This window comes from Labrus mixtus, chromosome 4, assembly GCF_963584025.1.
Source record: "Labrus mixtus chromosome 4, fLabMix1.1, whole genome shotgun sequence".
In the NCBI taxonomy this organism is placed as follows: domain Eukaryota; kingdom Metazoa; phylum Chordata; class Actinopteri; order Labriformes; family Labridae; genus Labrus; species Labrus mixtus.
Genome location: NC_083615.1, coordinates 13,835,340 through 13,857,549, shown reverse-complemented (window position 1 = coordinate 13,857,549; position 22,210 = coordinate 13,835,340). Strand labels below are relative to the sequence as shown.

The following is a 22,210-nucleotide window of genomic DNA, read 5'->3' as shown; positions in this document are numbered from 1 at the left end:
TATTAGACACTGCTCATACAGCGTTTAAGGTTTATTAATCCTCCTTCAGAGTGACACCCCTACTTATAAATTATCATCGTGGGTGTTTTTCTTAAAATGAAGCATTAATTGTATATTTTCTTATCACAACCAAAGCTAATGGGGCTACATTTTTTTTTTTTTTATCTGCTGTGTCCTCTTTGAGCCTCTCGTCCTCTCCTGCTGCAGCTGCAAAACTCCCACGCTCCTCTCTGTCGCCTCTGGCTACATCAGCAACAACAGCAGCAGGAACAGCAGGATGAGGAGGAGAGACGCAGGTTAGCAGGCCCAACACACTACGGCAAATATTATTTCATGTAGAGGAATAAAGCAGAGAAGAAAGGAGGATAGCGCTACAAATGAAAAAAAAAGAGGTCCTCTTGTATTTTTAGTCTCTCTCTCTCTGGTAACCTGAAGTCGGCCACTCACAGCTGCTGCTCTCATTCTGCTCCAGCTGAACACCCACACTGTATTACTGCGTGTGATTGTGTGTGTGTGTGTGTGTGTGTGAGTGTAAATGTATCAGAGAGGGAGAGAGGAGAGAGCATTTACATTATTACTGTGTTTATGAAGTATGAGATTATGTCGGTCAATTTTATTCTTCGTTGACTGTGGCTGGAAAAGACGCACTATTGTGTCAGTCATATCTAATTTAGCGGTTCAGGTAGTCGTCCTTTTCCTTTAATTCAGCCCAACATGACTATTTGAGACTATTTCAGTTTAATATGACTGTTTTTTTGTGAATGTTACTGTTAATTCAGAATTGCTGAATTGTTCGATTATTGTCATTGTAGGCCCCATATCTCATATCAAATCATGAGTAACTTTTCAATCCAGATTCCCATCCCTTACATGTCGACTTTCCCCCGAGCAGACTGCTCTCTTCATGATTCAAGTCTCTTCACTGTCGCCTTTAACACAATCATCTCGCGGGATGTTGGATTTTTATAAGGCTAGTGAGCATCAAGTGACACAGATTCTCGATTTTGTTCTTTGGTGAATTTGTTTGTGAGAGGAGGAGACCTCTGTGAGTTAGAGAGTTCATGACACTTTTAGTCCACATCAAACAGCAGCCATGTCATCTGATGAACTAACCGAGAGCGAGAGAGAGAGAGAGAGTGTGTAGCAGAGTGAGGCAGAGGATAAAAAGAGAGGAAGGTGAGGAGTAGAAGTAGAACCGACAGATTTTTGGACTGAACTTTTTTGCAAACAAAAACTTTTCATGAAAAGGAACTAACCTGAAAGTTTTTAACTGATCTTTCTGAATCATCACAGTGCAGAGTGAGAGAACAAAAACTGATTTCAAAGCAAAGAGAATAAGAGGAAAGTATAGTGAGTTTTATTACCCATGGAAATCCATCATCAAAGCGACTAGAGCTGTTTTCGCATATACACTCCTGAACCTATCTAGATAATAAGGAGGTCTTCTAAGGGGGGGGGGGGGGGGGGGGGGGGGGGGGTCTACTGAGGTAAGAGGTGATCTATAATACACTACAATGAGAATATTTGCCTTTACTTCAATACTACGTGTAGTTAATCTGAATCACACTATCAACTAAAGAGCAGAGAACAACATACTGACAAACAGAAAACATAATGCAGCTGTTTAATTACGTTCATACAACAGACTGTAAATATTGATGGACAAAGCCTGAGTGACGTCACCCATCAGTTCCTGCAGGGGGCTCTGGAGGCTCATTGGCAGCAGCCACCATGCTGGAAATGCTGTCTCAGCCTAACTTTCAGTCAACCTAACGACAGGCGTAGAGCTGGAGCTGAGGCGGGTTTAAAGCCTCTTGACAAACAAATCTTGGGTGCTGGTTAGCCTAGCGGTTATGTTGTGCACCCTCTCCTCACAAACATTTTCCTGTCTCTCTTCAGGTGTCCTATCCAATAAAAGCAAAAGGCCCAAAAATACTGTATATATTTTTGCAATCCCCGAGTCTGTTTGTGTCAGAGACAAGCAGACCTCTTCTGCTCCAGTATTATTCTAATCTATAAACGATGAATTAAGAAAACCTAAACAGAAAGTACTCTAAGCACCTAAACATGTGAACTGATAAGTCAGAGTACATTTATTACAACTTACATCCTGGAACACAGCAGTGACATTAAAATGAGCCACCCTGAGCACGATGTCCGAGTAAAATGCCCTCAATGTGAATATGGAGACTTGATGCTGAACAAAACTGACAGTTTAAGCCCTAAATTTGATACATCACATTCTAACTTCCTTTCCTCTTAACACCCCCACACAGTAAACAACTACAGACAGAAAAACCTGACACGCTGTTCCTTCCATGCATAATTTTAGTCCTGACCCAGAAACACTAAAAACATACAGTCAGGTGTCGGACTCCACAGGAACATCCCCACGTTTCCTGTGCAAGGAAAACGGGACGAGCAAAGCCTTTAACATCAGCAGAGTTTGAGGTTTGATTCCCTTTGGGGCAACCCATGTCATAGACTGCAGGGCTGCTATGCACTTAAGATAAAAGCCTATACCTCTCGGCATATGTTATATAATTGTGTCAGGGGAGAAGAGAGAGAGAGAGAGAGAGAGAGAAGGAGAGAGAAGGAGAAAGGGCAGGCTGGAGCGGAGAGTGAAATATAGGCCTGTAAAAAGAGGGGGGGGGGGGGTTACAGTCAAGAGGAAGAGGATTAACAGAGAAAGAGAGTGAGAGGGATGGTTGCTATGACCTACTTCCTAAGCACTTCACCAATCGCTTTGTTTAACTGTGAAGATTGTCTGCTTGCACGGGACACACACAGTGAACCAACAAACACAAAATAGGACACAGACGAAGAGAAACAAATTGTAAAATACATACAGTTTATATAGTGGCTCAAATAAATGCAAAGGTCAGTTTCGCATGAAGTGAGGGCGCCAAGACAAATGAATCACTGAACACAAACGTTCTCCAGACACTGTTTCACACAGCGAGGAGGAAAAGGTAAATTATTCAAACTCCATTTTCAGTCAGGCAGGTTGATGGATGAAAATGTTGGAGAGTTTTCAAGCACAAAGGATCCTTAAAGAAATCCAGTTCTATCTAACTATCTGTCATCTGTCTGTCTATTTGTTATCTAACAGATGGATGAGGCTACACCTGGTAGATAATCATATTAATTAGGGCTGTCAAATGAGTGATTTTTAAATCAGAATTAATCACTGAATTTCAATAGTTTATCAGGATCTTTGTATTTGTAATGTAATGTTTAAAACTCCATTATTTTGCATTTCAAAACTGTTTTTGTTATGCTCTTATTTTGTATTTTTGTAATGTCTTAAGCTAAAGGAAAGGTAATTTCCTGCCCTACGTTTATTTTGAAAGAAAATCCAGAACTTCCGGCAGATCGAAGGTTACGACATTCACTTAACCACGTCAAAAGGAACTTGTTGTAAATAAAAACAACGTATGCAGATATTAAAGAGTTAAATGTTTGACTTTTGACTCGTCAACTGAGCTGTCCCAGACTTTTTTTTTTTTAAGTGAAATGAGAGGTTCAAAGGTGCAGCGGGGTCTTTCTTTTCCATCACTGTGATTACAGGAAGATGCTACGGTGGCTAACCTACTGTGTGCCTAAAGGGACGAAAGCAAGCAAATTAAAAAATGAATCCGCGGTGTGCCACTAGGGTAGTGGTTAGTGTGCATGCCCCATGTGCTGAGGCTGTAGTCCTCAAAGCTAGCGGCCTGGGTTCAAATCCAACCTGTGGCTCCTTTCTTGCATGTCATTCCCTAATTTCTCTCGCCCTGATTTCCAACTCTATCCACTGTCCTATCACTACATTAAAGGCATAATAAATAATTCTAAAAATAATAATGGGTTAATTTCAGACCTTCATCACGGTTCATGAGCCCTAATATTAATGCAAAATGTACAAAATAATATTCTTATCATAACAGTATCATGGAGTATATTGTATTCTTTAGTAAGTTTGAAATGAAGAACAATCCTTTATAGATAATCACATTTCAATTCAGACCCAGGCATCAAACTTTGAATGAAGGAATCTCTCCTGTAAATTTGTCCTTCTCACAAGTTGATAATTGTTGACCTGTAGCATCGTGCCCTATGGAGCGGCCATGAGTTCTTGAAAGACTATTGCACATTTCCAATGTAAACATCTGAAAAACAATAATGTTACGGTCTTACTGCTTTCGCCTAAAAACATAATTCTTGTACCCTTTTAAACCATGCTGAAAAAACAACTCTAATTGGCTAGATGCTGCTGATGGTAGCGCCTTCTTTAGCAGGTGTTTTCAGGCGGCCATATGGTGCAACAAACTTCTCTCGCACAGCTGTACGCCTCAGTTTGGGATGCTGGAATCAATTAGTGCTGCTGCTGCTTTTAGTTTCCACAGACTTTAAATGTTACAGACAGTGATTTGCAAAACCAAAACACTTCCAGACCTCACTGGAGCCTCTCTTAGAACCAAATCTTGACTTTTATCAGCACTATAGTGCTACATGCATTTTAACACTTTACATCCATCCTGTTCCAGTTCTGTATTTGATTACCGGAAAATGTGTCCTTCCTGTAACTGCACAAATTATATTTGAATCATACAAGGTGCTAAACCAAAATCCCCCAAAATTCTGGTATTACAGTAATGTGTAGCACTGATATTCATTTTCTAGTTTTTTAGTCAATAATCTGTCAGCTTGCTGGAATGATTCTGTGTTCTACTGATTATGTTTCATGTTTAGGTATAGTATGTGAGATAGTACATACTATATATTCCAGGGTCTTGCAAAAGGATATTGATTTGTTTTGCGGCAGAAATGAAGCCGGATCGAATTCTTCTAAGACACGCTGCATGAAGCAACCATCCCATTCTGATTAATAAGAGGCTTGTGTTTTTCAGGTTTCATGTTGTCGGTCAGAAGACAAGCTGGGTACTGAAACATCAACAACAGAATATTAACTATCTATTAGGCCCTTGTTTAGATATTAAATGTAGTGTTAAATTGCAGTTTGAACAGGGGAGAACTTTTTAGATATAAAATGTTCCTATGTCTCATACATCATACATGCATTGCATACACAAACAAACACACACAAACACAAACACACTCAGACTCGCTCTTTCAGCTGTGAGACAGTCCATCCCCGGGGAGTGGATCTGTCCGATGCACTGACTGACAGCCCTTCAAAAACCAGCCCACCCAGAAGATAAAAAAAAAAACTTCTGTCATAAGAAATGGTTCCTCTGGAGACGACCACAACCGGATTGTACCATTTTTTTTTTACTGAAGGGGGGGGGGGGGGGGGGGGGGGGGGGGGGAGTTGGGGTTGGTTGGTTGGTGATGGTGTTGTTGGCTTGAGACTCTGAATTTCTGTAGCTTCATTCCTGAGTGTCATGTCAGTGGGTGGCAGTGAAACACGAGCCTGGGAGCTTGTGAAGAAGGGTCCTGGTTGAAGAGGGGAGGGGGGTCTGGTTGCTAGGCAGCAAACCGATCAGAACAGGATGCTGATTGGCTTGTGTTTGTATCTGGAGAGAGGGTTAACCCGAGACGTGCAGAGTAGGTTTGGGAGCATGGAAAAGTGAGGAAGATGAGCTACAAAGGGTGTCATATATGTCACTTCTGAGAGGAGTGAGGAGTATGTTGCACTACATTTGCATATTAACCCTCTGGAGCCCAGTACACAGTGTCACTGAAGTTCAATGGGAACCTTCACTCAAATATATGTGTTCCTACTGAATCCAAACTTACAGCTCTGTCTCAAATACAAGGAAGGAAGTACAAGTCGTTTTTATTTTGAAAAACACAAAATCATCATGTATGAAGAGGTGACATGTGGAGTATTTTAAACAAAGTTTGATCATTCCTTAAGCGTTTCAAAAAGACACCAGACAAAGCAACGCATAACTATTTCCTTAAAGTCACATATTCTGAAAGAAAAATTGTGATAATAGCACACTATACAATTTTGATCGAACACATTTCTGGTGTTGCACACTGACTTAGACAACGCTTCCTGTCGCTGTTCTCTGAGTGTTTTCTTACCTTAATACTAGTTGGCGAGTAAGAATTTAGATTCCTGTTTAACTGACTGGGAAATAAGTCGCCTAGCGTCATTCATATTATGATGAATAATGAGTAAAACAATACAAAGCTAAGCCTAAAACCCTTTTCACACATGCAGAAATCTCCTGAAAAACTCCGGAGATTTGGCTACCCAGAGGGGATTTAGGCTATGTGTGAACGCAAACAGCCGCATTTTTCGCACAGACTTTACCCGGAGTTTCTCCGGCCAGACCCCTAGTATTTTATCCGCAGAATATCCGAGTGAGCTGATGTCTGAACGCGGCCGAATATACTCCGGAGATTTCAACTCGAGCTCATCTCGAGCCAATAGAAAGAGAATGACGTTTCTATACAGTGACCGGCTAAAGTGTCTGCACGCGACCTCTGCGATCTCCGTGCACGTAATTAAACGGCTGCATTATGTTTTCTGTTCGTCAGTATGTTGTCATTCCACTGGACTACACATAGCATTGATATGAAGGCAAATATTCTCATTATAACGTTGTGTAGCGGACTCTGTTGCTACGGCCCAGTTTTGAATCTACATCTACAAAACCTGCCAAAAAAAGAGCATCAGGCATCAGCTGGAGAGGATTCTTTTTAATCAGTATCGTGTTCTGTGTGAATAAAATGAAAGATTACTCCCCTTGATCTGTTGGGACATGAATTTTGCACACACATGATTGAACTCAAAGCTTTGTAGCCCATCCCTCTCTATGTAGGTGGGGGGTGATTGCGCCGCTTTCTACGGTTCATGCAGACTTTTTAATAAATTTTGGATTAGCATTGCAGCCTACGGTGGAGGAGAATGATGCAGTAAGAGAAAGACATACAAGAAAAAGATGTATGTGCGTGAGACTGGAAGAAAGACAGTAATGATGAGCGATGAGCTGCCAAAGTGTCGGTCCAGAGAGATAAGAAGACAAAGAGACGAGAAAGAGACTGGGAGCTACTGCTAAAAAAAACTCAACAAAGACTTACAGGAACAGAGATAAAGAACAAGACGTTGCTCAGTGTGTGTGTGGGGGGGGGGGGGGCTGGAAAAGCCCAGCAACAGGGCATGCCTTAAATAGCTAGATGGTCGAGATGGTCAGAGATAACGTGACGCTGGAGGAAGCCTGATGGCTCGGGGCATGTGCTGTGTTGTGCCAAGCATGTATGAGCGCAGTGCTGACAGCAGCTCCATGAGCTCGCTTAGTCATATGGTAGATCACATGACCTCCCCAGGAAGCGTGTCTGCATGAGGCCGGGCCCTGCTGGGCACTAAGGCAGACCACCCAGCTGGTTTTACCCAACACAGCGGTGTCTGTGGGGATGTTACCCCGATCCACCTTGTGGAACAGCACGCAGTCATTGTAACAGAGGAAAACAATCTGTTTGTGGTTGATTCAGCAGTCAAAGCACTGCAGGTTCCTGCATGCAGCTGCTTTAAAAAAGTACAGAGAGCCTAGAGAGTGATGCTATCAAATTATTTCTAATCCTATCCAATTCTGTTGGTGATGCTCATTTAAATCCCAGAACAACTCAATAGAAGTGTCCATTATTTTCTTATTCTGATGTCAATAATTGGTGTATTTTAAAATGTTTTATCATCTATTGTCATTATAATCTGTAAACCAGAAGTTAAGAGATTATGTGAATTGACAAATTCACATCAAAAAAGGGTTCCAGGGTAAAACTGTTTCAGTGAATCACCAACACTTGGTAAAAAAATATATAATTTGGAGTTGAATAAGTACTTTCTAATGTACGTATTAGGGTTGGTATGAAACTATAATTAAAACCTTGATAAGAGACTATTAAAATCCAAACCATATTAATGCTTGTTCTGATACCACAGCAACAATATTAGAAGTTCTAGGCACCCAACATTGGGTCACTTCTTGTTTTTGATTCCCCAAAATTGCAGGCAAAATCCTGCACACTGTCAGACTTGGACATCAAACTTTGGCAACATTTGTGCACCGAAAGTAGGAGTTTGTAGTAAACAAAAAGCTATAAATCTATCATAATGTTCTCTTACTTTGCTGGGCATTTCCCCCCCCAAAAGTAGCTTTAAGTCATGTATTTCTTTTAGTTGTAGGATTGGCATTTGTTGAAATATCGTGGACACCAAAAAAACTTAACCGACCTTGATTTTTTTTCTCCTTTATTGTGTACACTACTTTAGCACTGAGGAGGCCGTACAATGGTTTCTTTGTAAAACTATTTATTTTGGTAAAGTGGCCAATTACCGCTGGCCTTTCTCCAAAGGCTGAAATCTTTCTGATCTCCAGCCCGGCCGGTTTATCCGCTTTGATTCGGGCAGCTACTCCATCAACCAACAACAGAATCCACCGTTAATTAAACAGTGAAAGCAGCTTCATCCGATGGAAAATACTCTTACACTTTTGACTTGCCAATACAAATAAAAGAGTTTATTTCTTTCTCTAAGGGCCGAGTCTCTGAAAGACTCTTGGCGCAGAAGAATGGGTGACTTGTGTAGCCGCTGGCCACGGTAATCATGTGATATCGCTGTCGTTTGGCTAATCTACTTACAACCCCCTTTCTTTTTGAAACCTGATACGGTAGCTCAGCCAGCTTTAGCCACACGTTAATTAATCTGCGGCACCAAAGACTCCTAATAATGCCCAAACGCCACAAACAATCGCTGTAGTCGTGCCAAGCTGTGGAAGTTTGGCCAAAGCGTTTGGTGAGGGGGCAGCTAAGTGGTACGGAGGGGGATTTGGTATTCTGGAGATACAGGACCTGGTGTGAATTTGCCAATTCTATGCATTTTGGGAATACTGAGGCTGGTTGGCTTGATTTTGGATCCAACTCTTAAAAAACGGACATCATTGTGTAGTAACATTGATAACCATGCAGCTGGTGGCCAGATGATGCTTTTCTTTTGGCTATTTGAGAGGGGAGAGGGGGAGAATTGGAAAGCAAGTGGAAGGAGGAGTCGGCTTAATCCTCTCTGTCACAGTGTCCCGCTTTGTCAGAGACAATGTCAGGCCTCCATTTTTCATTGCATCTCAACTGCCTTGCATCGCCTTCCTTCTGATTCAAACAGACGATCTTGGCTACTTGCTCTAGGTATATCTCTCTCTTAACTCTGTTGTCTACGTTTCTCTTTTCCTTCTTCACTCCCTGTACTCCTCCTGTCTGTCTCAGTCTCTCAGTCTATCCGTCTATCCGTCTATCCGTCTATCCGTCCCTCTCTCTCTCTCTCTCTCTCTCTCTCTCTCTCTCTCTCAGATGAGGCTTATCAGCCACTGAACAAACAGGCTCATTGTGTTTTTGGAGAGCAGTCAGGGCACAGACAGGAGGCTTATTTCATTGAACCTGGATAGGATATCCATTCACAGGGGAGAAGGGGGCCTGCAGGGATTCTTAATGTTGGTTGGAAAACATGGGTGATGCTGAGGGTGGAACATAGAAATCACTAATACCAGAGACACAAAGAGATAGAGAAGAGCTTACACTGGGGCCCAGGATGTCCTAAATTCAAAGAAAGGGAGAGGGCGAAAAAGAACAATGATATCACCAAAGAGGAAAAAAGAAGATTGCAAAAAAGTTGAAACTAAGACTGCAATGTCAGACAAAGGTAAGGAGTCAGTCTGTGCCGTTCAATATGAGCTTAGTCACACAATCAAGAGAGAAAAAATTAACGTCTGGCATTCATCTCTCAATGTCCTTGTAGTCCCAACACAGTGACTGTGTTGCACAACAGCCAATCAAAAAAAAAACTGCAACAAGACGGTGTAAAAGTAGAACGTAACCAAACTGAGCAGAGACCCTGACCTATATACAGAAAGAGGGAGAGAGAGGAACATGGCAGGGTTTGTTCTGAGATATCTCTGCAACCTTTGATGCCAGGCTACACACGTTCTCCAGGACGCCAGGCATTCAAAATCAGAGCAATCAGTGTATTCAGATCCATACATTATCCATTTAAACTCATGCCAACTGATTTTTTTTTTGCCATTACACGGGCTGTACAAGACGAAATATCAAAATCTCTACAGTCACCAAAGACCATAATATTTAGATGCAGTCTGATGTCATATTCTTTGTTTGTCTTCCAGTTTTGCTGAAAGGTTATTAGTTAGACTCCCTATCAAAGAATTTTATAAGGATTTGAGATCAGCCATTGAGCCGCTGATAAGTGATTCCCCACAGATAATGATCTGGGATTGCGGCATTAAAACTGAGATCAAATGTTTCCCATTGTGGGAAAAAATGATGGGAAAGCAGCCACACATTTCTGCAATTTGAAAAATACTACTCAATAGTCAAGGATGTAGTCTTCGGGTTTAAGAATTACTATGCAGGCCTATCATTCAATATAATTCAATTTAATTTTACTTGTGCACAATGTTAAGAGCATTTCATCATTATCTACTGTTGATTTTTCTTGAACTGTATTCCTTGTAAAGTACCTTCAAGCCATTATGATGGGTTGAATTAATTTAAAGGAAGAATGCGCAATATTTTACACATGAATACAGAATAAATCAAGTATATACTGTGTAAATGTCTCTGAGTCATGACTGTCTACTATGAGTGAGAAGGGTGAGTCCCGCCAGCTGTGTTGTTGTCAGTACCGTGTTTACATCATGTTTACACAGACGGGACGGCCTCGCGTATAAAGCTGTTTTAGTCAAGGACTAGAGAAAAGAAGAATAAAATACTCACTGCTTATTTGGATGTCATGTAAGTGTCGTTAGCTCTCTGTAAATTTATGCCATGAGTTAACCAAAGTGTGCAAACATTAGCCTGCTAACACAACAATGCAGGACACAGGCAAATGCAGCTCAAGCAAAGGACAATTTTGTCTGCAGCTTGCGCTTAATGATGCTTAATTATGGTCTGTTCTAATTCATAACTCCTTAGTGAGAACGCGATTGGAAAAGGGTTGGAGGTGTGCTGCTGGAGGAGAGCAGAGGATTCAGTATGGCGGAGGTGTCGCCAAACAGCAGTTTAATTTGGTTTAGTGCTGGTGCTTAAGGGCGACATCTACTGGATCAAAAATTCTCCCTTAAGGCATAAAGAAACCCCAACAACAAAAAGATTGTGACAAATAATAATAAATCATAGGCTAACAAAATCAAGTACCTGCTAGTTGACTGAAATCATCTTCAGTGAGGGTTAGAATTATTCAAATTCAGCTGGTTGGCTAGACAAACCAATCATCCTAAAAACACCTCAAGCATAATAATGTGCAGTGTTCACCGAAAGATATTGTTAGGAATTGTACTTTTTTTTGCAGGCTCAAACTTCCCCTTGCGAGACAAATCAACATTCTCTTTAAGGTTCAACTTTATAATTGGTTTTCAGTCATTAAAGGACAACGGGAGCCAGGACCAGTGACTATGGATGTCTGTTTCTTATCTGCTGGTTAAACAGAAGGTGCTCGGTTGACACAGATTTGATCACACTGGCCTCTCTGGCCGGGATAACCAGTGGCCCAGCCAGCTCCTATTCAACAGAGGCAATTAGTGAGACTGCTTATCAGCAGGTCATAACAGAAGAAAAGAAAGAAAGAGTCTTTCATCGTGATCCCACACGTGTTGTACAAATTCACGGGAAAAGGGCCACAGACTCTGATTTAGTGATAGTACATTCATAACCATTCATCATTCATTAAACCATGTGGTACTATAACCAACTCAATTCTGGGTCACAACTACATCTTATCATCTCATCTCAACTCTCGCACACAAAGGCAATCTGCTGTGAATGGGTTGTGTATGATTTAACCCGGCAGTGGCTACGATGGCAGAGGCTTAGCTAATGAGTACAGGAGTGTGTTAGTGTGTCGACTGGACTCACCCTCAGGGCTTCTATGACCAAGTCGCGAGCCTCCAGCTCTCCCTCCATGATACTCAGCAGGGTGAGCAGCTCCGGCTTGCTCAGGTTATCCATGTTGAACTCACATTTCTGCAACACAGAAACAATGCATCAGAATCATACAATAAAATAAACAGTTTGTATTCAAATTAAGGCTGAGTATCAGATCCTAACTCCCCTAATATGCAACACCCACCTTCCTGAATTTCCTAATTTAGCCATATTTGTTTGCTTCCTTGTGCAATTATGCTGGAATAAGTTTCACTGCTTGATTAGATCAGCACACTCCCTTTGGGTCCTCCTACCTCTTCCCGAAAACGTACTTTCTTTTTCAAGAAAAGTAACATGTAATCACCATAACCTAGTAATTTAAACTTCATGCTCCTGCAAGCCTCCTTATGATTTAGGCACTTGTTTTCATAGGCTTCTAGTTCACCTATTGCAAATCATTTTTCTGTCACTATGGACCAAAACGTCCACCAAAAGATGTAGAAATTGCAAATGTATATTCAGAATTTTATGTGAAATACAAGTTATAAATGTCAACAATCTGCTTTGACATTCTGACATTTAGCTTGCTGGCATGCTGATGTTAGCATCTGCTTCAATTCTACTTGTTCAAGTAGCTGCAAACAGGTCCGCAAGCCCAACATTTGTGAACAAAATGAGTGACATCGAATCACTATAAACTGAACATATGAGGAAATGTTTACGTGGATCCAGGCCTTCAGGATTAAAAAAAATGCTAACATTAGGTTCTTACTACAATTTAAGTTTTTGCTTTTGACAAAAGGGCATTTTTTTCTTACAAATGAGTGTATTAAAATATATATATATTTTTTTTCTTATTTAAAAGTCTAAATAAAAACTTCTTACAGATCTTTAACATAAAGCTCTTAAGCTAGCTGTTCCTTGATCAATGTCAAAGCCTTCAGCTCGACATCACAGCAGCATTAGACAGCTCGCTGTTAATATTCAATATGTCTTGTAAAGTTCAAAGACACTGTCAATGCGGATGATTGTAACAAAGAAACAAAGTAGAAGTCTGAATATATTACAAGACAAAAATGCAAACTAAGATGAACACAGCATGTTCCCATTAGCATGTTAGCACATATTGTTAGAGTTAACGACGGCCTTTCATCTTCAACTATTTGTTGCTCCAGACCTAATTTTCATACTGCAAACTTTGGCCTAAATGTGTGGTAAATTGTTGAATATTTTCAAAGATATTTCACTTTTAAACATAATGTTAGACCTGCAAACCATCTTCTGACCATCACCAACTTCATAACAAACCAAGAGGACCACATACATGAGACCGGGTGAAAACTAAATTACTTCAACTGCAACTTCAATGCAAGTTAACATCATCTAATGCTTCAAACAACTCATTCAATTATTATATATTTGACATGATGCTCAAACAATTGGTTATGATGCTGAAAATAAAAATCCTATATAAATGCATGACTTCCTTCCCATCTCCAACTGGTCTCATTAAGCTCAGCTCTCAAATTAGTCTAGATGTCCCAACCTACCTCGAAGCCATTAAGGTCTAATTACATTTAGCTAGGTCATTCAGCACCTATTTGGTCAGTGGCGACCGCAGGGCTAACGATTGGAGGGAGCAGATGACTGTAATTGGGAGTGACCGGACCACTTCTTGCCTCCCCACAAGTCTGTTAAAAGCTTTTTTTTCCTGGTACTGATATAAAGCAAAGTGGTCACTTTTTAAAGAGGCCATGACCTCTTTGGGGTGAAGTCCATTTTATCTAACTTTTGTTAGTGTTGTCTTTGCTATGAAGAAACACGGTAAATGTTTTTGAAGAGTAAGGTTTAAACTGGATATGACTCTTTGCCTTAGCGACTTGCGGCATTAAAAACAATCTAATGTGTCCAATTTCTTAAATATAAAGTAAACAGGCTTTTCACTAGGCTTTAAGACACTGGCTGCCAGGATACTGTGTAACATCCTGTATGACCAATTACTTTTGTATTTATTAAACATATTGTTGGCTAAAAGAAATGGTATATTGATTTTGCTTTACCACCTCAAATATATCAAGCAGTCACAAAACACTTCAAGATTGCTGTAGCTTTAGTTTGCTAATTGCTGGTTTTATGTAAATTCATCAGCTACATCAAATTATACTGTTTTCATTCATGATAAGACAGACCAGCAGCTTTCATATTCTGCAAGGTCAAAACGTTTTGTCATTGGTATCAGATGGCTCTAAGAGAGTGATGCTGTTTCTGGCCTATCTTGGCACTGTTTCCAACAGTCTTTCAATAAGTACTTCGATTAGGAGAATGCCCCATACTAAAAGAACTCAGATTTTAAAATAACAATGCCACTTTAAATATAAGGACTAAAAGACCACTGCCTTTGAACAACCATGTACATTGCCCCATTACAGTCTACTGGAATGTCTGCTGGGTGAAGCAATGTATTCTAGCAAATCACAAACTTTTTAATACCTACTACTCATATTTTAGACTGATATTTTAGATATTTTAGGTATTTTAATGACTTGTTTTTTTACTTGTCATGTTCCTTTTAATGTTCTTCTTTGAACTCTGTAAAGCACTTTGAATTGCATGAATGATGCTTTAAGATAAATCTGCCATCGTCTGCCTTACTCATCTTGACCACAAATGTGTTAAATGTTTAAATCGGTTTAGTACAACTGGAATTCCCCTCAAAGATGTGAAGTTCAACAGTAAGCCAGGGTGTAGTTCTATCAAGGCATCCTAATTCTGGGACAATACAGCGAGTCACTTCAGATGATGTCTCAGGGGGAAGGGGGATATTTTTCCCCTGCTTACATCCCTCAACTTCATGACATCATCTAGAAAGTCCACATTGAAAAGGACAGTGTCAAGTTGTTAGGAAGCCTTGAAAGGGGTTTTACATGTCTTAGGCAGAGCAGAAGCAAGGAATGTGTGTGACATTCCTGGCTGTCTGCCTAATATATATGCATATATACATACAAATAGGTACAAAAAGGTAACAACGGAGCACACTAACAGGAGATATTCCAATTACCATGTCGGCATCTACTGTAGCCATGTGCTGAGACATCCAACTGCATTACCGATATCTGGAAGCTTTTCACCAGGCTGTTTGTTCAATAAAACCTTAATAGACCACAGACAGGAGAGGCAAATGGAGGAAGCGTGGAGCGACTCGGCCTGTGGTGCACATCAGTCGGATTGCTACCTGCTCATTCTGGTGCCATTCACTTTGTCGGCCGGCCATTTAGATCTGATTTACAAGCAGATATCAAAACCTCAGCCAAGATTTTCCATTTCATCCAAGAGCCTCACATCTCCAGAGGTCAGTCGCACAGAATATGACTTTGAACAGAGCGATGTGAGACTACTCCGAGCTGCTGCCTTCTATGTGTCCTTTATACTCTCCTGAGACGTTGTTTGTTTCACTATGAGGGGGGAAAGTTCATCAAACAATGGGAGCAGAGGAGGAAAATACATATGGATAGTGTCTTTTTTCAAGGTTTACAAAGATATTTAAGCCAAGAAAGGTGCTGAAGAATCCAACATCTGTGGGGTTTTTTTACACAGCAATTGGGTCTGCTTGCCCTGATATGCACCACCCTCTTACTTCTGAGAACAAGGAGCTGGAAAGTCTTACGTCAATCACACTTTTCTCTTAAGTCAAACCATGTTTTTTACTCTGAAGTCATACTGCCAGCCAGGGAATAAAAGCAGGAGAGATTCCAGTGGATTGATTCATTTGCATCAAGCAGTCCAATCGATCTCTGAGGCCCTTTTTTTTCCCCCGGCAGCATTTTCACCACTCAGAGAATTGGAGCCCTGATAGACAGCAACCCTGAGCCATACTGTCCTGTCATGGGGGCAGTGAGTGCCGGTGGTGAGGGGGATGTGAGGTGAGGTGAGGTGAGATTTCTGCACAGTGAGCAGGTGAAGAAAGAGAAGGCTAATTTGTTCCACGAGCCGTGTGCTGTGCGCCAAGGGCACGAGCAGCCGGGCCGACACTCTGAGGCCTCGCTGTTAGCTGTTAGCCCCGGCCCACTTAATAAAGCCTGTGTCATTTCACTCGGAGCCACAAGGGAGAGGAACTGCTCGCTCCGTGCAACTTCCTCCGCTCTGTTATGCTGGCAAAAAGGCTTTATCCCACAGACTCATGTCGTGTTGCTGCGAGCACAGAACTGTGTGATATGACAGCCTGGAAAAAGGAGTCTGTGAGAGGTTGCCAACGGTTACGAGAAAAATGGAACAATTTTTGGAGGAATCAAAGTGAATTAAAGAGTCAGTTAAACTCTATTAATATGAAACGGATCGTCTTGTTTTGATCAATTATGCGGACGTGTTTTATTTAATTGATCAGTATTTTCACACCAAAAAAAAAGAAGAGCAGCAAATCCTCTTGATTGTGAAGCTTATCGGAGGAAAGCGTATAAGGCAACTTGTGAAACTATAAAGTGACATGAGAGAGACAAAAGACGATGTGCAGTCACAGCAGAACAAACTTTGTAGCTTGCATGCATTCAGTTAGTTTTACATAAATTCTAACTCCCTCCCAGTCTTTCTCCTTTCATTTGTCCTTTTTTTGAACATCATCTGTACACTAAAGGGATGATGGTGATGGTAATGAAGACACAGCAGCCATTGACCACGTTGGATTACATTTAAAGGTGCACTGTGTAGTTTTGGTAGGTTAATGTGAAAGTTGGAGAAGTGTACATATTCTGTGGTATATGTTCATAACTCTATACACAAACTTTACTCAGAGGAAAAATTGGTCCCTGCATCACTGTTTGAAGAGCTACATGAGAAGTTATGGTGTGTGCCCACAACAGTGAAACCGTAACTCTCCTGGTAGCTATTTTGCTCTAAACAGTGTTCCAGGGACCCAATTTTTTTTTCCTTTGAATAAGTTCATTCAGTTCAGAAAATATAGCATCGAATTGTTTCACTTCTCCAACTTTAAAATTTTACAACCAAAACAACGCAGTGCACCTTTAAAGATTTCCTTTCAAAATTGGTTTTACCAACCTATTCACACACTGATGGAAGAGGCTGCTATGTAGCAGAGGGAGCAATTTAGGCCTAATGTGCCCAAGAACACATGGTCATATGGCTGCAGGAGCTTGGGATGAAACCCACAACCTTCGGGTTGAAAGACAACCCGACTCAACTGCCAATGCATCTGGTTCGTCCAATGTATCTGTGATGTCCATGTCAAATAAAGTCTATCCATCTATCGCCACCAATGTGACACAGCCTCCCGGAAAGTCTTCCCTGCAGGGTGATATAAACATCGTCATCCCCAAAACCACTCATTAGGAATTTTACTGAATATTTCTGCAGCTCACTATGAGAATTTGGGGATTTCTGTTTTCAGGAGTTCTGTTGATAAAACAACCATCTGACTATAATGTTAAAATAATGTCCAATTAAAAAAATAACTAAGGCACTGTTTTGTCAAAGTCCAGGGTAGTACAACACTCAGAGAGTGGAGAGGAACCAAAACTCTTCAGACTGAAGTGCCCACATGCTCAGGGATCAGTTATACCAAACCAGATACCTGGTTGAGTTTACAGAGTTAGTACCGGCACTGATACCAACCCACTGAACCTGTACAACTCTAGCTGGGAGCACAACAAACAAAACTAAATTCTACTATTGTACTTAGACGGCCACATACATCTCACAGATATCTGTACTTCAACATTTGTTCTGCATGGTATAAAAGGAAGGGAGGTAACATTGATAAGCTCTTTAATAGTTTGTACTTAATGCTCTCCTGTGACCTCTCCAACTTGTTTACAGGGTCATTTGAACCCCCGCTGAATCAGAAGACAGAAATGTTGTTGTCAGGAAGAAGAAGCGATGACATGACAGCTACTCGTGTTAATGGCCCTTCTCCAACATAGCCGCATATTCCACACAACCACTGGTGAACACTCTCAGGTTTCATGACACAATAGTCTTAGCAGACATTAGGGCAAATGTTTGGAAGCTACCAAAGAGATCTTATTGTATAGTTATAGCAATCATCTGTACCCTGATGAGAACATGTTACACCAAGTCTTCATTTTTAGAGAATAAAGAACATAACTAATCAGAGAATCAGACCAGCTCTACCAAACCAACAATAGCCAGCAAGAAAAGTGTTCTTCTATCCTGTCTGTAGCTGTAAATTTCCATTAGATTTTGTTGCCACGGGTTATCAGATAGCTTTCAGTTACAGGTGGTTATTTAAGCCTTAAGTAACTTCCACGTGTTGAAAGCTAAGTCTAAACCCAAGTAAACAGATTCCAATGGATTCAGATTTTACACCAGATATGATGCCCGCCAACAACAACTTTGTCTGATCTGTTCTGACTTGTGATCTGAATGAACTTGTGACCTCGATCTGAATCTTATCTTTAAAAAATTACAAATAATTGAAGACTGTAGGTCTGCCCACGGATTTCCTAGTCGATAGGGTCGTTAGTCATTGGTCAACTAGTCGTTGCATATTTTCAGCATTAACTTAAACACGCTTTTACTTTTATGAAACAACAGCATTCTTAAAAGAGATGTCTCTATATGAACTACAAACTAAACCAGACCATAAGCGGCAAGATTGACCACATCTGAACAGTTATTTGTAAGTCATGTCAAGGAAGCTGATTCCAGTGAGGCAATTAATAGCATGTACACTGGAAAAGCCTTTGTTAGCATTCTGCAGTATGTGAAGAAATGAGGTTCACTGCTTTGTCCCAAAGAGGTTCAAAATTAAAGTTCATCACAGTTGTTTCACATATCTACATAAATAAACTTTGGGGGAATTCACATTTTTTTTGTGTGTTTCAGGTTTGAAAGTAATCTTGTATCGTGGAGGGGGTTTGGCAGTATTTTGAGGTAACGTTGTATGTAGGCTGTGTCAGGTAACCATTTGAACGAAGCATTGCATAACCACATTTAGCACAGGCACATGGATGATAACCTGCTAGGAGGTCCAAAGGCTGGTGGTGCTAGAACTGCTAATGTTAGCGACACACTTTTGCAAACCAATCTGACATTAAACAAGTCAACTAGCCTAAATTTAAGTTTGTGTTTAATAGACTTCAAATAAGATGCCCAGGAACAATCCTATTTGCTACATTTTGTCCCTATATCTAAACCAACTAATGAAACCGCAGTCAAGTTAATTCTTTTTCTTGGCTGTTTGGCCAACTATTGAGGAAAGACCTACAAAACAACCTAAATCAGACAGTGGCTGTTTCCCTGAAGCATTAACAAAACTAGTTGTGGAAATACTGCATGCCACACAAACATAAATTCTGGTAAGTGGGTGGGAGGTGACCAGCAGAGTCCCTCTCATTGACCTCTGACTCCTATTCTTGACCAGGAGGACCGGTCCTTAAGAGTCCTCACAAATGACAAACTTCCCCCACCTCAGGCCAACAACACAGAGTCTGACAGGGGTAAGCAAAGAGCAAAGTGCTTTATTTAACCACAGCAGGCATGATGGTGGAGGGGGAGGAGGAGGAGTAGGGGGTGGGGATGAAAGCGGAAGCCCCCTTTCGTTGGCTGAATCCTTTAGAAGGAAGAGTGCGCTTGGCAGAGCGGCGGGCAAGCTGAGGAGGCTGCCCGGCTCCCATGTCTCTGGAGCACCTGTTCACCTCGACGCTAAATGTAAAGTAGCCCTGAGGCAGTTCTGAGCGCGCTCAGAGACGGGGGGGGGGGGGGGGAGGAGGCTGACACGGTACTCCCAGCTATGCCAGCTGAGTCACTGAAATTAAGACCAATTTAGAAAGGTGTCTGGTGAACAGGGCCTCCACCCCCCCCCCCCTTTCCTCTGCCCTCCATCCACCCCCGCAGCTTTTCTCCCGCTTCTCTCTCTTTTTTCTACTTTTCCTCTCCTCTCAACTCACCCCCCAACTCAACACCCACACTACCAACCACCCACCCACCTCAGGGACAGTGGCTGCTTTTCTATTCCAGAAACTCCACACATTTGCACTGGCCTACCTCAGTCTTCCACCTGACTCTCCACAGAAGTGCTGTTTGGTATTTTACTGAATGGTTCACAAAGGTTACGTTTAGTAAAAACTGAAAAATTCATTTTTTGCATTTGATGGCAGGTCGATAACAACAGTCTGACAGGTTGTATCTCAGAGATGGGGCAACAGATTGACCAATTTGCACAAAGACGTAACATGATGCTGTCTGGGCACTTACAGAATGCTGCTACCTGCAGGAGGGCAAGTGAGAAAAATCACAACCAGGTGTGTGTAAACGACTGAAGCTCAACCCCAGTTAGGGACTACTTGAAAGAAATTTTTCGTCTTGCTTCACTTCTCTTCAGTCCTGTGGTCTTACAGGCAGTGTAGACCTGAGGAGACACACTCACAGCTTTGTAAAGGCAACTGCTGTCACAAACTATGGAAACCCTTAAGGATTCCTGTATTGATAATCCATTTTTTATTGGTACAATCAGTGTTGGCCAGGTGAATACTATATTAGAAAACAATGAGAAAGGTGGACTGTGATATTTGCAGGTAACATTTCAACCTCTCGCCTCCATAAATCTAATATTTTTTCTGCATTAGCCTAACTAAGCTATCCTGCAGTCAGCCAGACAACTCGCTTTCCGTCTCTGCGTATTACCCATTTAATGTAGAGTAGAGCTACAACCTGTGTATCCTGTGACGATTTCTCTTCGATACAGACGCAGGATAATGTTACAGCGGCAGCATGAATGCTCAAGGCAGCCGGCAGAGCCAAACAAAAGAATTTACAGTCATGCTCATGTTGAAGAAGACTCGCTATTCTCCCAGTTTGAGAGTATTTCCGAGTCATTTATCACCCCCAACTGAAACACGAACCCCTTGTTTTTCTCCAGACACCGTCGCGAGGCTCCCTCTGGCCACCGCTGTTGCTTCGCGAGCGCTGTGTGACATAGATGCGCACTGCATTTCTCCCTCTATTCCTCGTGACTGCTCAAAAGCCTCGAAGTTAAAAAAGAAAAGAAAAAAGAAAAACACCCGTTCAGGTTTGGTATTGTACTAAATCCTCTTGTCTTACCGTGTCGACACTTCCAAGCACGGCGGTTGCCAGTGTTTGTACCGGAGGAGGCTGCTCCCCGCTGGCTCCCTCCGACGCCATCTTCGTACTGTAGCGGTCTGCTGGAGTGAGGGCGCATCCGGCACTCTTTAACTATTGCGCTGCTGAATGCAAATCACGCCACGCGCGGCCATTTGAAAGAAAGAGAGGGGTAAGGTTTGGAAAAACTGAAGGAATTGTAAAGAGGGGGGAGAGAGGACGACAGGTCTCCGCCGTGGAAACGAGCCGACAGCCGAGTGTGTGCGGGCTGCTGCGGGGGAGGGAGGAGGGAGGAGGGCAGTCCTGTAGGCGTGGTGCACCGTGCGGCCGACCGACGCGTAAAATCCAGATGCGAGGTCCCGGTGCGCTCCCAACTGGAAAGGAGGTGCGTCCCTACAGGCTGATTGACAACAGCATTTGTCGGCCTTTCTAGCTACAATATTTAATCTGTGACTAGTAACAACTGAGGCTCTGGGACATCCAGGGACCGGTACAGCAATGACATGACAAAGGTGAATAAAGAGATTGAAAACTAGTCTTTCTGTCTTCTTTGCAGGTCATTGTGTTTGACAGTTGATATTCAAAATTGTAATTTAGACAAAAATCCCAATGTTAATCTGACATTATGCTCTGGGTTTAAATCTCTCAGCTCTTTTTTATCCCAGAAAAGCAAGGACCGGGGCCTTTGCAGCTCCCAGATGTGACATTTAGGATTAGTGGAGGCTGATCCAGCCTGGTCACCCAGAATGAGGTATTTAAGTCCACAAATGTGGGTCAAATGTTGCAAGATTGACATCCACTGGTTACAATGAGAGATTGTAATCATTCTGATTTATGGGATGTGTAGTTTCCCCCCAATTTTTATTCCAGGAAATAGAATAGAATAGAATTACTTTATTGATCCCAAACTGGGAAATTGTGGAAATCACTGTATCATTGTGTTTTTCTCTGAATTTGATAATCTACCTCTCCGATGTTTTATAAAACCCCTTTTCTTTTGTGCTGGATAGACATGGAAGTCTTCATTTATTAAGTTGAAGGGCAAAGCTGTTACAACATAGGCTGCACAATTGTTGCTGATGATGGGAAAAAAAGAACAGAAGACACACAAAATTGTTGAAATAAACCTGTAATTGTCACTTTAACTGAAAACATTAAATAAAAAAAAATAGTCCACAGTGCTTTAAGGGATATATACCTTGATACCCCCCCCCCCCCCCCCCCCCCCCCCCACACACAC

At 41.7% G+C, this 22,210-nt stretch overlaps 1 protein-coding gene across 1 annotated transcript in view; it reads right to left on the bottom strand.

The window, feature by feature from the left end:
* cttnbp2 (cortactin binding protein 2) overlaps window positions 1-21,281 on the bottom strand; it is a 98,023-nt gene extending 76,742 nt beyond the window's left edge. The window contains exons 1-2 of the mRNA XM_061035962.1: window positions 20,953-21,281; window positions 11,872-11,979 (exon numbers count right to left, since the gene is read on the bottom strand). Of these exons, the coding sequence (XP_060891945.1) occupies window positions 11,872-11,979; window positions 20,953-21,033 (189 nt within the window). The 5' untranslated portion in view covers window positions 21,034-21,281. The remainder of the gene's footprint in view (window positions 1-11,871; window positions 11,980-20,952) is intronic.
* Between the last annotated feature and the right edge of the window lie 929 nt (window positions 21,282-22,210).